At 44.7% G+C, this 17,244-nt stretch overlaps 1 protein-coding gene across 2 annotated transcripts in view; it reads left to right on the forward strand.

Moving 5' to 3' along the window:
* The window catches only part of LOC144679644 (lethal(3)malignant brain tumor-like protein 4), a 392,935-nt gene that overhangs the window by 225,600 nt on the left and 150,091 nt on the right, over nt 1–17,244 (forward strand). For both annotated transcript variants that reach the window (XM_078540227.1, XM_078540226.1), the window contains exons 19-20: nt 13,071–13,244; nt 15,339–15,536. In XM_078540227.1, the coding sequence (XP_078396353.1) occupies nt 13,071–13,244; nt 15,339–15,536 (372 nt within the window). The remainder of the gene's footprint in view (nt 1–13,070; nt 13,245–15,338; nt 15,537–17,244) is intronic.

Raw genomic sequence — 17,244 nt, forward strand, 5'->3', positions numbered from 1 at the left:
ATACTGCCCTCCCTCAGCTGATGAACCAGTGCTCTTCCATGTTGAACACCACTTGGAGGAAGCACTGAGAGTGGCAAGGACACAGAATGTACTCTGGGTGGGGGACTTCAATGTTCACCACAAAGAGTGGCTCGGAGCACCACTACTGACCGAGCTGGCCGAGTCCTAAAGGACATAGCTGCTAGACTGGATCTGCAGCAGGTGGTGAGGGAACCAACAAGAGGGAAAAATATACTTGACCTATCCTCACCAACTTGCCTGCCGCAGGTGCATCTGTCCATGACAGTATCAGTAGGAGTGACCACCACGCAGTCGTTGTGGAGACGAAGTCCCAGCTTCACATTGATGATACTCTCCATCATGTAGCTACCACCGTGCTAAATGTGATAGATTTCAAACAGATCTAGCAACTCAAGACTGGGCAACCATGAGGTGCTGTGGGCCATCAGCAGCAGCAGAACTGTGCTCAAACACAATCTGTAAACTCATGGCCCAGCATATCCCCCACTCTACCATTGCCATCAAGCCAGTGGATCAACCATGGTTCAATGAAGTGTACAAGAGGGTATGCGAGGAGCAGCACCAGGCATACCTAAAAATGAGGTGTCAACCTGGTGAAGCTACAACACAGGACTACTTGTGTGCGAAACAGCATAAGCAGCAAGTGATAGACAGGGCTAAGCGATCCCACAACCAACAGATCAGATGTAAGCTCTGCGGTCCTGCCACATCCAGCCGTGAATGGTGGTGGGCAATTAAACAACTCACTGGAGGAGGAGGCTCCAAAAATATCCCCAACCTCAATGATGGAGGAGCCCAGCACATCAGTGCAAAAGATAAGACTGAAGCATTTGCTACAATCTTTAGCCAGAAGTGGCAAGTGGATGATCCATCTCAGTCTCCTCCAGAGGTCCCCAGCATCACAGATGCCAGTCTTCAGCCAATTCGATTCACTCCAAGTGATATCAAGAAACGGCTGAAGGCACTGGATACTGCAAACGCTATGGGCCCTGACAATATTCCGGCAATAATATTGAAGACTTGTGTCCCAGAACTTGCCACGCCCCTACCCAAGCTGTTCCAGTACAGCTACAACACTGGTTTCTACCCGACTATGTGGAAAATTGCCCAGGTATGTGCTGTACAGAAAAAGCAAGACAAATCCAACCTGGCCAATTACTGCCCCATCAGTCTACTCTCGATCATCAGTAAAGTAATGGTAGGGGTCATCAAAGTGCTATTAAGCGGCACTTGCTGAGCAATAACCTGCTCACTGATGCCCAGTTTGGGTTCCGCCAGGGCCACTCAGCTCCTGACCTCATTACAGTCTTACTTCAAAATGGACAAAAGAGCTGAACTCCCGAGGTGAGGTGATAGTGACTGCTGTTGACATCAAGGCGGCATTTGACAGAGAGTGGCATCAATGGGGGCAGCAGGGGCAAAACTCTCTGCTGGTTGGAGTCATACCTAGCACAAAGGAAGATGGTTGTGATTGTTGAAGGCCAGTCAGCTCAGCTCCAGGACATCGCTGCAGGAGTTCCTCAGGGTAGTGCCCTCGGCCCAACCATCTTCAGCTGCTTCATCAATGACCTTCCTTCCATCATAAGGTCAGAAGTGGGTATGTTTGCTGATGATTGCACAATGTTCAGCATCATTCGCGACTCCTCAGACACTGAAGCAGTCTATGTCCAAATGCAGCAAGACCTGGACATTATCCAGACTTGGGCTGACAAGTGGCAAGTAACATTTGCACCACAGAATTGTCAGGTAATGACCATCTCCAACAAGAGAGAGTCTAACCATCACCCCATGACATTCAATGGCATTACCATCACTGAATCCCCCACTATCAACATCCTGGGGGTTACTATTGACCAGAAATTGAACTGGACTGGCATATAACTACTGTGGCTACAAGAGCAGGTCAGAGGCTAGGAATCCTGCGATGAGTAACCCATCTCCTTACTCCCCAAAGCCTGTCCACCATCTACAAGGCACAAGTCAGGAGTGTGATGGAATACTTCCCACTTGCCTGGATGAGTGCAGCTCCCACAACACTCAAGAAGCTTGACACCATCCAGGACAAAGCAGCCCACTTGATTGGTACCATATCCACAAACATTCACTCCCTCCACCACCGACGCACAGTAGCAGCAGTGTGTACCATCTACAAGATACACGCAGGAATTCACCATGGCTCCTTCGACAGCACCTTCCAAACCCACAACCACTACCACCTAGCAGGACAAGGGCAGCAGATAGATGGGAACACCACCGCCTGCAAGTTCCCCTCTAAGTCACTCACCATCCTGACTTGGAAATATATCACTGTTACTTCACTGTCGCTGGGTAAAAATCCTGGAACTCTCTTCCTTACAGGACTGTAGGTGTCCCCACACCACATGGACTGCAGCAGTTCAAGAAGGCAGCTCACCACCAACTTCTCAAGGGCAACTAGGGATGGGCAATAGATGCTGGCCCAGCCAATGAAGCCCACATCCTGCGAATGAATAAAAAATAAAATACTCCTTCGCCGCAACTATACCTTTACAGATGTATACAGATTTGTAAGGATAACACAAGTTACAAAAGCTATCTTATACTCTAATGTTCACATTAAGTACATAGTCCATGTAAGCCAATAGGCGACCTGTGGTCAGACACACCACACTCTGAAACCAAGTGACAGATGTCACCTAACCAGACGCTATGGATCTTTCCTCAACTTCCCCCGGAGGCTTGTCACACTGTGAGCCAACCGGTCTCACTGAACTCAGTCTTTCACTCTTCACTCTTGAAGAACTCGCTCTGGAATCTTATCCCTAACAATGCTTTCTCTCAGTCGCCTTCCACAAGGGTCTACCTCCTGGATTTTGAACCCTCCTTCCGATATTCCTCTCGCCGGATCGCCATGTGCATTCGTGCTTCCTTCCGCACACACTCTTTCACTGACCCCAGCCATGCCAATAGAACACTACTGCTTCACGTGCCCATAGTAAAGAATTACAGACCTTCAGCTGTCTCCTTGGACCTTCCGGCTTCTCACACACCGATGTTGCTTTAAATCTGCATCCTGCAGCTTTCATCTCTTTAAGCTTGAAGCTTGGAACCTTCCTCTCTGCTCCTTACTTTCACTTCCACAGAACAGGACTTTTTGCAGACTCCTGTTCTTTTCTACTGAAAGGTCTTCTTGGGACCCCTTCTTTCTGTCCTTGTCCATGGGACCTTTCAGTTCTTTTGGGGAGTTGTTCTCTCTGCGGTTCCCTCTCCCAGTATTCAGTCTCTCTGGAATCCAGGCTTCAACTTCAGTTTGGGACTTGTTATCACCCCCTCTGCTGTCCAGTCTGTCTGGCAGATGCTTCCAATTGAACTCTCACTACTCCTTTTTAGTTTTTTGTCTGTGTCTGTCTGTGTGTGTGTGTGTCCTCGCGCTTGCTCGCCTTCAGGAGTCGTAACGGTCTAATCAGCAATCCAGGTCTCCGAACAGAGCTTTAGCCCTGCTGTCTCTACTCAAAAATGAAACTATAAAGATGTACCTTATTCCTAACATGCCCAAATACACATGTAACTTATTTAAACTATCTCTATTTTCTAACACTATTTGCTGTCGAAACCCTCATCCGTATTTTACTTGCCTCCCAACTTGGATTATTCCATTGCTCTGCTGGGCAATCTCCCACCTTTTACTTTCCATCAGCTTGAGCTTACCCACAATTCTGCTGCCCAAATCCTCACCAAATCCCATTCATCCCTCCTGCCAGTGCTCAATTTAAAATTAAATTGACTGTTGTTTTTGAAGTTCAAGTTCATCTATTAATCTGTATATGTAGCCAGTGCAAGACAGATGGTTAAGCTGCTTTATAGTGAAAGCAAACGGACGCTGAAGTGAAGCCTCTAGCTACTGTTTCCTGAGTTTTCTGATATTATATGCAAAATTCCTTCAATCCGCAGTTGTAAATTTGAAGTAACTACTGCTAAAAGGAAAATTGTAGCCAGGAAGTTCCTCAGAGCTGTTCTTGCTCTGCCAGTGTAACTTCTCCAGAAGTGCAGCAAAAACCTTCTTTACCAGAACAGAAATTTAATGGTGCACTAGAGGTAAGAACAGCCAGGGAGACATGCGCCACAATGCAAATTAATAAAGTTGATTCGTTTTGCTGTACCTTAGGCATTTTTTTTATTTTTGAAGAAAATTGTAAAGTGTCCAAAAGGCAAAGAAAATTGCTTGCTTAGGCGATATCTGCTGGAAACTCTTGAACTTTAAGAACAACAGTCAATTTAATTTTAAATCGTACTTCAGACAATAGTTCAATAATATGCCTTTATATTAATAGTTGACCAATTTAAGTATAATTAAATTCTGCTGTTAAACTTGTAAATAAGTAAAATGTGATCAATATCCTTCCAGCTACTTGTGCCAAATAATTAAACTGTATGGAGAAAATCTGGCATGGTTTACTCTAATGATTATCACCAAGATGAAAATCTGACCTGTCCTCCTTAGCACTGAGGGCACTGGTGAGCATGATTGCCATTAATAGTGCATCACAGAGAGCTAACTATGCCTTTGTGTCTTTGTGGCATGTCTCAGACAGGTTCACTCATCAGACTGTGCTTCCACTTGAATTGTTGGTCTGCTATGCTTATGTAGCTAAGTCTTGTGTTGGACCACTGCCTAGTGTAGTATCCACTGGCAGTTTGTACATGCCCCCTATGCCTTCAGACCTCCCAGCCTGCCCTTTCCTCGTGTACTCTATGATGTATTCATTCTCTGACAAAATAACTCCTGTGTGCAGTTTATTTCCACAACTCCTGTGGTGATCATCTGATTTTTTTTTTCCTTTTAACTCATTGATACCAGCTGTGACCTGGAGTCAAATATTCCCTTTCTAATTTCACGATGTAGCTGTGAAATGTATTTTCCCTCATTTTTCATTATTAATCCATTTTAGGAGTTTAGAACCACACGTGAGCAAACAGTTCAGTGCTTTCTACTTAAGTTTCTTTTTTTACACCAACCTACTGAGACTAAGTACAGTGACATACAATGAGCTGCTGCTCTCACTCTCTGGTTATTGAGTGAATGTACACAAGGAACCAGAGAGTGAGAGCAGCAGCTCATTGTATGTCACTGTACTTAGTCTCAGTAGGTTGGTGTAAAAAAAGAAACTTAAGTAGAAAGCACTGAACTGTTTGCTCACGTGTGGTTCTAAACTCCTAAAATGGATTAATAATGAAAAATGAGGGAAAATACATTTCACAGCTACATCGTGAAATTAGAAAGGGAATATCTGACTCCAATCACAGCTGGTATCAATGAGTTAAAAGGAAAAAATATATATAAGGGATCATTTTCTGCCTTTGCACCTCCAGTGGGGAGCTTTGCCAACCAGCAGTACGTATCAGAAATTTGGGCATGCTTCACAAGAATTCCCCACCAGTGAAAATAAATGGTTGGAAAATCATGCATAATCTTGCCTAAATTTCCACTGTGCATGGCTGACAGGCAAGGCTCTGCTACAAGCAACAAGTTGGAAATTACTCCATTCTTACCTATTTGATAGCACATCTCCTGAAATTCCTCCTCTTCATTCCCACACCATTACTTTTGTAGATCCCTTTCTTTTCTTCATCAACACAATGCCCCTTGGCAACAGCATCTACAACATGGGCAGCTTTGGTCCCACCTCAAGCTCTGTTCCCTTGCTGCCCATCCTGTATTGCTTCCTGTTGTCAAGCTGATCCAGACTGTTCATGACCTTAACATCCTATCCAACCCTAAAGTGAGCTTCAAATCCATTATCCACGTGATCACCAAGGCCACCTACATCCATCTATAAAACATGATTCATCTCCATTTCCAGCCTTGTAGCAAAAGCTGTTAAAACCTTCATCCATGTCTGTCTCTTGACTACTCTAATACTGTCTTGGCTGGTCTCCCATCTAACAACCTTCTTTAAACATCAGCTCAACCTAAACTTTGCTGCCTGTATCCTATCATGCATCAACTTCAGTCATTCATCACTGCTGTCCTTGTTACCCTACATTGGCTGGTGGTCCCCCAGTGCCTCAAATTTAAAACTTTCATCCTCATGGTTATTTCCCTTTGTGCCTATCCTTTTTCCTCTCTGTGTATTCCCTGTGTATCCTTTGTTCCTTTGACTCTGGCTCTTTGAGCAACTGTCTCCCTTCTCTCCAGCATTGCCTGTTGTGCCTTCAACTACACTGACCATATCTATGCTGCTCCATCAGGTTTGAGTGGGATATCTGAAACATACGCCTTCAAAATCCAGAGCAGTGTCAAGCAAGGCTGTGTGATAGACCCCACAATATTTAGAATCTACCTGGCGGTGGCTATTTACCTCATCAAAGATCAACTGCTCTCTAGTGCCAGTATTAAATACCGTCTAGATGGATAGCTCTTTAACCTCCATTACCTCTGTGCCAAAACTAAAGTGACCACCGTAAACACATATGATCTACAGTTAAAAGCAAAATACTGTGGATGCTGGAAATGCTGGAAAAATGCAGCAGGTCTGACAGCAGCTGTGGAGAGCGAAACAAAATTAACGTTTCAAGTCCGTATGACCTTCTTCAGAGCTGAAGAGAATTGAAAATGTGAAGAAATTTATACTGTTTAATATACTGTGGGGCAGGTGGAGCTGGATAGAAGGCCAGCGATAGGTGGTGACAAAGGAGGGATTGACAAAGGTGTCATGAACTAAAGGACAAAGGGAGTGTTAATGGTAGTGCTAAGTGCTAAAAATGGTGCTAATAGTAGCATAAAGATAAGAAAGCAGAATGTGATTATAGCAGAACAAGGGTAGCATTGTGTGAAAGAACAACATGGAACAAGTGACAGATGGCCCTGTAGGGGATGGGGTGGGGGAAGGGGCAATGATGAGGGGGGGAAAGGATAAAAAATGGGATAAAGAAGGGGATAAAACCATGGAGAAATCAATAAAAATAAAATTAAGTGGATAAAAAATAAAAATGAATGTAGAAGGGGATTAAAAAAGGGGATGAGGATGGAGGAAAGGGTTCATGGCCTGAAGTTGTTGAACTCAATGTTTAGTCCAAAGGCTATGAGGTGCCTAATCGGAAGATGAGTGCTGTTCCTCCAGTTTGTGTTGGTCTTCATTAGAACATTGCAGCAGGCCAAGGATGGACATGTGGGCATGAGAGCAGGATGGTGTGTTGAAATGGCAAGCGACCGGAAGGTCTGGGTCATGCTTGCAGACAGACTGTAAAGTGGTCACCCAGTCTCCTGAAAGGAGTGTCTGGGCCCTTGGACGGTGAGGAGGGAGGAGGTAAAGGGACAGGTGTTGCACCTCCTGTGATTGCATGGGAAGGTGCTGTGGGAAGGGGAGAAGGTGTTGGGGGTGAAGAATGAGTGGACCAGGGTGTCCCAGAGGAACGATCCACATGGAATGCTGACAGGGGGTGGTGAGGGAAAATGTGTTTGGTGGTGGCGTCATGCTGGAGTTGGCAGAAATGATGGAGGATGATCCTTTGAATGCGGAGGCTGGTGGGGTGAAAAGTGAGGACAAGGGGGACCCTATCATGGCTCTGGGAGGGAGGGGAAGGTGTGAGGGCAGAGGTGCTGGAGATGGGTTGGACACAGCTTAGGGCCCTGTCATCCACAGTGGGGGGGGGGGAACCTCGGTTAAGGAAGAAGGAAGACATGACAGAAATGCCATTTTGAAAAGTGGCATCATCGGAACAGATGCGACAGAGGTGAGGGAACTGAAAGAATGGGATGGAGTCCTTACAGGGAGCAGGCTGTGAAGAGCTGTAGTCAAGGTAGCTGTGGGAGTTGGTGGGCTTGTAATGAATATTGGTGGACAGTCTATCACTGGAAATGGAAACAGAAAGGTCAGAGAAGGGAAGGGAATTGTCAGAGATGGACCATGTAAAGATGATAGAAGGTGGAAATTGGAAGCAAAATTGATAAAGTTTTCAAGGCCCAGACGAGAGCATGAAGTGGCACCAAAACAGTCATCGATGTACCAAAAAAAGAGGCACACTATGCTACCCTTGTTCTGCTATAATTATATTCTGCTTTCTTACCTTTATGCACTTTTAGCACCTTTTTTAGCACTAAGCACCACCATTAATACTTCTTTTGTCCTTTAGTTCATGACATCTTTGTCAATCCCTCCTTTGTCCCCACCTATCGCTGGCCTTCTATCCAACTCACCCTGCCCATACCCACCTTAAACAGTATAAATTTAATCACATTTCCACTTCTCTTCAGCTCTGAAGAAAGGTCATACGGTCTTGAAACGTTATCTTTGTTTCTCTCTCCACAGATGTTGCCAGACCTGCTGAGTTTTTCAGCATTTTCTGTTTTTGTTATGATTTACAATTTATGGCTGACTTCTGTCTCGTTGCCCACTCTAACCGGATCTGCAAGCCTCTGTCGATTTCTTCAATTCTGCATACAAGAAACTCGGTCTGTCCTTGAATGTTGCCAAAACAAAACACATATATTAACCCAAGCCTGGTCAGCCAAATATTCTACCTCATTCCTTGCTGAAGGGAGAGGCTTTGGAATAGCACTTCCCATATTTCAGCAGCCACCTCTCTCAAAAGGCCGCCATTCATGAAGAGATGCAACACCAGATCAGCTGCCACAGGTCAGCCTTCTACAAATTACAGCAGCAAGTGTTTGACAACAGTAGCGGGGCCTCCGGCAGCAGTTGGCGATGTTGGGGGAGAGCACCAAGCAGGGGAACTGGTCAGCCCTGTGAACCCCTCCTTGTAGGGAGCAGTGTCTTTGACAAGCTGAGGGGCAGAGCCAGATGCCAGGAGTTAAGGGAGAAAGCAGCAAGGTTAATCCAGGGTTTGTGAGTGACAGGAGCCTACGGCAGCTTGAAGCCCCTGAGGGTGGTTAAGGAGCTAGGAAGGGAATGGGAAAACTAGTCAAATTGGCTCCTTCTTTGGCTCTGTTGACAATTATTTCCTCCAAACATCCACACCATCACTAAGACTGTCTATTTCCACCTCCATAACTTCGTTCCACTCATCCTCACCTCTGCTCATCTGCTGTTGAAACCCTCATCCAGGCCTTTCTTTCCTCTAGACTTGACAATTCCGGTGCAATCCTGGCCAGCCTTCTGCATTATAATCTCTGTAAACTTCGGGTTATCCAAAACTCTGCAGTCATGTCCTAACTCGTGCCATGTCCCATTCACTCATCAACCCTGTGCTCATTGACCTACATTGGTTCCCAATTTAAGAAACATCTCGACTTTAAAATTCTTATCCTTGTTTTCAAGACCCTTCACGGCCTTGCCCCCTCTCTATTTTTGTGATCTCCGCCAGCCCCACAAGCCTCCAAGATATCTGCATTCTATTTAATAATGGACTCATGAGCACCCCTGATTTTAATCGTTCCCCAATTGTTATTTGTGCCTTCAGTTGCTGAGGCCCAAAGCACTGGAATTCCCTCTGTAAACTTCTTTGCCTCTCTACCTCTCTTCGCTCATTTTAGACCCTCCATAAAAGCTATCTCTTTGACTAAGCTTTTGACCATCTGCCCTAATATCTTCTGGTGTGGCTCCGTATTAAAATTTGCTTTGTAACACTGCTATGAAGTACCTTGAGATGTTAAAGGCGCAATATAAATGCAATTTGTTGTTTTGATTCTGTGAATCACTTGGTGTGATTTCTTCTACATTAAGGGCACTGTATATAAGATGCTATATACCAAAACCATAAATGCATAGGTTCTAAAAGAAGAGCTTACTGTCCAGGAGATCAGCAGGGTTGAGTTTATAGGGAATGAGATCTCCTAGGAGTAGATAATACTAATAATTTATTATTCTACAGGGCAGAAAACTTGGACTCCCTATAAATATCTCAGCTGGCACATGATTGATTGTTCCCTAGTTTATTTTGTCCCTTTTAGCATCGATCTCTATGGGCAGCAACAACAGAAAACATGTCCCATAAAGATGCACAATTGTTTCAAATGGGAATCAGAATTGTGTTTATAACATTGTGATCAAATCAAATGGTTTCTATTTTTACTTTCATAAGATAGAGTTATAATGCATGCTAATTAAAAAAATTGGCTCAGAGATAGCACTATCCCTCGCTTAGCACTGCTAACGTGTTCTTAAAAAGTGGCATTATAAACAAAAATTTGCAAAATGTAAATCACTTTCCCATAAGAAAACTTCTGACCTGTAATTAGTACGTTAAACCTATTGGCTGCCTTGTACCTAACTGGCCCAGTTATCCCTTTCTAACTCTGATTAACTTAATACCTCTTACTCTTTCTACTTAACTCCTGGTTGCCGCTTCCCTCACCTGATCCTCTCCTGCTTCCTCTCACCCATTCACTGCACTCTCTCACTCCCTTCTTCACTCACTCCCTTGTTCATTCCCTTCCTTTCACTGCTTTTCCCCTGAGCCCTTGTTCACAGCAAAAGCTCAGGAGAGCGGTGGTGCACGGGAATCAGCGAGGGTTGGGCAAGAGAAGCACTGAGAGGGAGGCTCAGGGGAGGTAAGTGGCAAGTAGGAGGGGTGGAGGAGGAGGGAAGGGGCAAGTGGGAAGCTAGAGGAAGCGAGGCGGCTAGCAGGAAGCTCAGAAAGGAAGCGGGAGGCCCAGGGAGGGAATCCGTGAGCAGGAGGGTCAAGGGATGGAAATGGCAGCGGGAGGCTTAGTGGAGGGAAGGGACGAGCGGGAGGTTTGATGGAGGGAAGGGGTGAGTTGGAGGTTCGATGGAGGGAAGGGGTGAGTGGGAGGTTCGGGGAGGGAAGAGGTGAGCGGGAGGTCTGGTGGAGAGAAGGGGAGAGCGGGAGGCTCGGTGGAGGGAAGGGGTGAGTGGGAAGCTTGGGGAGGGAAGGGGTGAGCGGGAGGTCTAATGGAGGGAAGGGGTGAGCGGGAGGTCTGGTGGAGGGAAGGGGTGAGTGGGAGGCTCGGTGGAGGGAAGGGGCGAGCGGCAGGCTCGGTGGAGGGAAGGGGCGAACAGGAGGCTCGGAGGAGGGAAGGGGCGAACGGGAGGCTCGGAGGAGGGAAGGGGCGAACAGGAGGCTCGGAGGAGGGAAGGGGCGAGTGGGAGGCTCGGTGGAGGGAAAAGGTGAGCGGGAGGTCTAATGGAGGGAAGGGGTGAGCGGGAGGTCTGGTGGAGGGAAGGGGAGAGTGGGAAGCTCAGAGGAGGGAAGGGGCGAGCGGGAGGCTCTGTGGAGGGAAGGGGCGAGCGGGAGGCTCAGAGGAGGGAAGGGGCGAACGGGAGGCTCGGAGGAGGGAAGGGGCGAGCGGGAGGCTCGGAGGAGGGAAGGGGCGAACGGGAGGCTCGGTGGAGGGAAGGGGCGAGCGGGAGGCTCGGAGGAGGGAAGGGGCGAGCGGGAGGCTTGGAGGAGGGAAGGGGCGAGCGGGAGGCTCGGAGGAGGGAAGGGGCGAATGGGAGGCTCGGAGGAGGGAAGGGGCGAACGGGAGGCTCGGAGGAGGGAAGGGGCGAGCGGGAGGCTCGGAGGAGGGAAGGGGCGAGCGGGAGGCTCGGAGGAGGGAAGGGGCGAATGGGAGGCTCGGAGGAGGGAAGGGGCGAGCGGGAGGCTCGGAGGAGGGAAGGGGCGAACGGGAGGCTCGGAGGAGGGAAGGGGTGAGTGGGAAGCTTGGGGAGGGAAGGGGCGAACGGGAGGCTCGGTGGAGGGAAGGGGCGAGCGGGAGGCTCGGTGGAGGGAAGGGGCGAGTGGGAGGCTCGGTGGAGGGAAGGGGCAAGTGGGAAGTTCAGGAGAGGAGAGCAGCAAGTGAAGCTGCGGCTTGTTCTATAAAAAACTGAACACATACAGTAACGTGTTAAAACAAAAATGGACACAGCACTTTTTTGGGAACTTCCCTAATGTACAGACCACACTAAAAAGAAAACATGCCATTAGAACATAGTTTATACAGGGGATACCTCTACTGTCACCTCTGATTTAAAAGATTGTTGAGTTTGCGCTTTAGTCCTGGACGTGAGCACGTATTCTAGGCTGATGCTTTAGTGCAGTCCTGTATTATCAAAAGTGTTACTTTTCAGCTGAGTCATTAAACCATCTGCTGTTTAGATAGCTGTAAAAGATATCTTGTGCTTTCTTTAAGAAGTGTACTGGTAAGGTAACTGGACAGAAGTTTTAAGGGGTAAAGGGCGCAGGCAGTGGAGTTGATAGTAAACAGAGATGTGGATGGTGAGGGAGACGAGATACTGATCAGAAATGGCTTTGCTGCTGGATCAAAAACTCGTGCAATCACAAGGCTTCCTGGTTGTAGATTTGAGAAGGGGGTCATAGATACAGCTGGAGGAGTTCACGTCCACTGTAAGGTTGACTGAAGGGAAGAAAATTTTGATAAGAAGGGTGATAGGCAATCTAGATGACAATTTAGGTAATAACTGCATTTGAAAAGGGTAGGTATCAAAAAAATATCTTCAGAGTTCACCGTTTGTCATTCTGTTGCTGATTGTAATTGACAGGATAATATAATGAGAAGAATGGATGCTGAGGTTTGCTCACAAAAGCACTCATAAGATAAATGAGCATGTAGATAATCTATTAGGCCATTGAAAAAACACTATTATCTTTTGGTTCAGTTTTCAATTATCTCCACATTAGTCTTGGCTTGATAAGTCCCATCTATGGTTCAGAATCCATTCAGTTATCATTTTCTTGATTAATGGATAAGCTATTTTTTATGATGTGGATTTTGTTGTAATTGCCTGTTCTTGTACACCATGCTGTGGGAATTGAGTTCACTTTTGAAAGGGGTGGAAGGTAAAAGATCTGATGTGTGATTTTTGTTATAACTTGGGATAGCCAGGTGGTGAAGGACAGAATACTGACCGCGCCCCCCCCCCCCCCCCAACTTGATTCAGTTACAAGTTTTTATTTACAAAGATGCACATTGCACACTGTGCACCTCCAACACGTGAGCTCCAATTAATATTCACCACCTGGAAACAATTAACATTCCTGGATACAGTTAACACCCATTTGATATACAATTACCACTGTTGGGGGTGGTCAGGTTATCGATTAAGTTTAATAAAAATAACACATTATTCTCTGTTCTCTTGTGAAATTAGTGCTTTTGGCTGCCCCTATTCAGAGCTCAACCTGAAGAAAGAGTCAACAATTCAGGACAGGCTGGGAGGAGAGAAACTGATGACCGTGGTGCCAATTCCTCTTGTTTCACGAACTAAACGTCTTGATAGTAATCATTCAAGTGGGAAGCCAGACGAGTGTGTTAATGAAACAAGGTAAGTGCCTTTTTCAAACTGCCCCAAACAAATTGAAAGCTGTTCTGGACATTATATTTTCGTGTAAATTTCTGAGAAAAGATGCAAAATCTCCTTTAACATGGCATAAGCAACATGACTGGGTTGTTCGATTTTGCATCTTTGCAAAGGCAGTAGTAATAAATATTAGGTTTTTTTATGATCATTCTTCTGATGGAGGCATTTGTGTGTTATTTCTGCAATTGGGATGATACATCATTTGTAAATTTTGCTATAGTTAATGCTTTTGAAAGCTGCTAACATATATCAGCAGAAACAAGTACAGTTGTGTCGTACTGTCAGAATGGGGTTCTTAGCAAGGTTCGAGCCTCCTCACATTTTTTTAAAAATCATTCACAGGATATATGTGTTGCTGGCAAGGACTGCATTTATTGCCCAGCCCTAGTTACCCTTGAGAAGGTGCTGGTAATCTGCCTCCAGTCTGTGTGGTGAAGATGCTTCCTCAGTGCAGTTAGATAAGGAGTTCCAAGATTTTGACCCAGCAACAATGGAAGAATGATGATATATTTCTAAATCAGTATGACGTGTGACTTGGAGGAGAACTTTAAGGTGGTGGTATTCCCATTCATCCACTATCCTCATTCATCTAGGTGATAAAGGCCACGGATTTAGGAGATGCTGATGAAGAAGCTTTAGCAAGCTATTGTAGTGCAACTTGTAGATGGTACACACTGCAACCCCATAGCAGCAATGGTGAAGAGATGCTCAAGGTGGTGGATGGGTACCGATAAAAGGGATGCTTTGTTTTGCGTATTGGTGAGATTCTTGATTGTTGTTGGAGCTGCACGCATTCAGACAAATCCGAAGTATTCCATCACACTCCTGACTTGTACCGTGTAGATTGTTGAAGGCTTTGGGAGTCAGGAAAAGAATCACTCACTGACATGGATGCCCAATTTTCATCTGCTAGACCTGTTCGAAATTTATCCCATTTAGCACAATGGTAGTGCTGTACAATATGATGGAAGGTGTCCTGAGTGTGCAGATCACAAATGCTGCATGCTTGGAGATCGCACAACTATAAGTGACTGGGAGTGATTTTATGCACATAATTTGTATTTTTGCTGGTGAAGTAACCCTGCTTTTATTGGGAGACTTTGCTTTGTTTCGGCCACGCGTTTAGCTTGCTGCAGATTTAATAGATTATTTTTGAGTAAACAGACGATTTGCTATATGTCCTACAGTAAGTCGCACTCTGCCTCCAACTCATTGGCTGGCACAGTGGTGCCAATGGGCACTTTGAAAAGTTGACACAAAAGTATGACAACAGGAAGTTTTGGGCAGAAAATGCGTGCAGATAGAAAGGTTTTGTGACATTGTGTATAAAGCCTCCTGATACTCTTGAACCAAATAAACATAAAAACATTACATTACATTGTGTATTGATATCTTTGGACAGCCATCATTGAGACTGCATGGTTTTTGTTCCATGATTTGTTAGACTTTGTTATGCTGAAATCACCAAATTGGTTACAATATCATTTCTTATAAATATAGCTGCTGTGCCTGTTATAATTTGGTTTTAAAAATAAAAAGCATATTCAAATACACATTCAGTGATTTTACAGCCCCAATGTGAGCATGGGTTTGGGTTTGGTCTAAGCCAGCATAGTGATAGTTTATTGATTTGTTGTTCCTTTGAATGGAGCTACACAGTGAAATTCACCCTGTAGTGCAAAGCGCTCTAATGAATACAAAATAAAATGATTCTATCAAAGGGACAGGAGCATGGGGCTTCCAAAAGAGCCCGTGGTGAGACTGGTTGTTGATTTTTTTTAATGCATCAATTTATAATCTGGAATGTACTGCCTGAAAGGGTGCTAAAGCCGATTCAATAGTAACTTTCGAAAGGGAATTGGATAAATACTTGAAGGCGAAAGAAATATTGCTGGGTTCTGGAGAAAGAACAGGGAAATGGAACTAATTTGATAACTCTTTTAAAGAGTTGACACAGGCATGATGGACTGAATGGCCTCCACCTGCCCTGTAAGCTTCCATGATTCTCTGGGTTCTGTTAGAAATCTCATAGAAGTTTTCCTGTATCTAATGTTACAGAAAATGTCCCACTCCTGGTTGCGATGGATCAGGTCACGTAACTGGGAAGTACACTGCACACCACCGAGTCTCGGGTTGCCCTCTAGCTGAACAAAAGCAGATAAAGATCAAAATGGAACCACAGGATGACGAGGGGCCACCAGAAAATAAATCAGTATTTTCATTTGTTCAGCGTAAAAGGACAAAGCAACAAGGCAGGTGAGCAAATGGATTAACAGTTCAATAGTTAACAAGAGGGACCAAATACTGTATTTAATTCACTTCATATTTTGTGGTCATTGATAAAGTAGTTACCTGTTTGGGACGATTAACAAGTAGCAGTATTGCCTTTGGATTGACAGAACAATCTGAGCATTATCAAAGAGAAAGCACCATTAATAGGCACAGGTAGGATTTGCAGTACAGTATTCTTGTACAGATGAACCTTTTATACTGGATGACACATTTATAACTAGCTCCAGAAATCTCCCCAAGCTTCCATTCAGTTTATTTACCAGCATATTCTATCAGAAACTTTAAAATAATCCTTCCGAGACTTTGAAAATAATTAAATCTTAATGTTAAACTAGAGTTTAATTCCACTTATATTAAGTCTTCTCAGAATAATTACAGCCACCTGATACGTGTCAAGAAAATATGATATTGATGTGACTGAAGCAGCTGTTCATCGACCTGAACTCATGAAAAAAACATGGTTTTAGAAATTAATTTGCGTAGAAGCATAAGCAAATATAATTTCTTTAAGCTAAATCAATTTTGTTAATGATACATGCAGGCACCATTTTTGATATAGAAACAAGTCCTTATTCATTTAAGCTTCAGATTGATTTAGGAATTGCTGCCTTCACTGAGTGCATCTCAGGGCTTCTCCTGGAAAATGCACTTTCTTAGCCATTCTCAGTAGCATCTTCCTGCTCGATTTTACACGTTAGAAAATGTTTCCCATCCCTATTAAGCTGTTGTCCAAAATTTCTCCTGCAGTCCTCGAAAGACGTTTCCTTGGATTTCTTCTCAGGTTTCTTCAGTTTTATTTATAATTTAATCATCTAAATTCACAAATTTTCTTTAAATTAATGCCATCCCCCATAGTGGTTCACAGTGGCATTTCCCAAAAAGACTGACTCTGGTTAACTCAGTCATTGGCCAAAATCACGGATTCCTTCCAACTTACTTTCAAACTTACGAGCCTCAGTGTTGTATTTCATTTGTAGGATTCCCTTTTGAAGTGCAAAAATAGAATAAGGCTCAACTTAAGGGTGTAGTGACCAGCAGCAATAACTTATATTTATATAGTACCTTTAACATACTAAAACATCCCAAGGCATTTCACAGGATCATTACCAAATAGCAAGGTAAAACAAAATGAGACACCAAGTCACAAAAGGCAAAATTAGGGCAAATGACCAAAAGATAAGCCAAAAGGTAGGTTTTAAGGAGCATCGTAAATAAGGAAAGATAGAGAGGCGGAGAGTTTTAAGGAAGGAACTCCAGAGCTCAGTGCCTAGGCAGCTGAAGTGGTGGAGTGATTAAAATTGGAGATGTTCAAGAGGCCAAAATTAGAAGAGCACAAATATCTCGGGAGGGTTGTGGGACTGGAGGAAATTACAGGGATAGAGACGGACAAGGCCGTGGATGGATTTGAAACAAGGGCGATCATTTTTATAATCAAGGCAATGCTTAACCAGGAGCCAATTTAGGTGAACGAGCATAGAGGTGATGGGTGAATGGGTCATGGTGTAGCTTAGGAAACAGACAGGTGGAAGATGGTCAGGAGAATATTGGAAAAGTCAAGTCTAAAGGTGACAAAGCCTTGGACGAGGTTTGCTGCAGCAGATGAGTAGAGGCAGTTGATCGTACTGATATGTGGCAGAATCTCAAGTCAGGTTCAGATATGACACCAAGGTTG

Source organism: Cetorhinus maximus, chromosome 4, assembly GCF_964194155.1.
Source record: "Cetorhinus maximus chromosome 4, sCetMax3.hap1.1, whole genome shotgun sequence".
Lineage (NCBI taxonomy): Eukaryota > Metazoa > Chordata > Chondrichthyes > Lamniformes > Cetorhinidae > Cetorhinus > Cetorhinus maximus.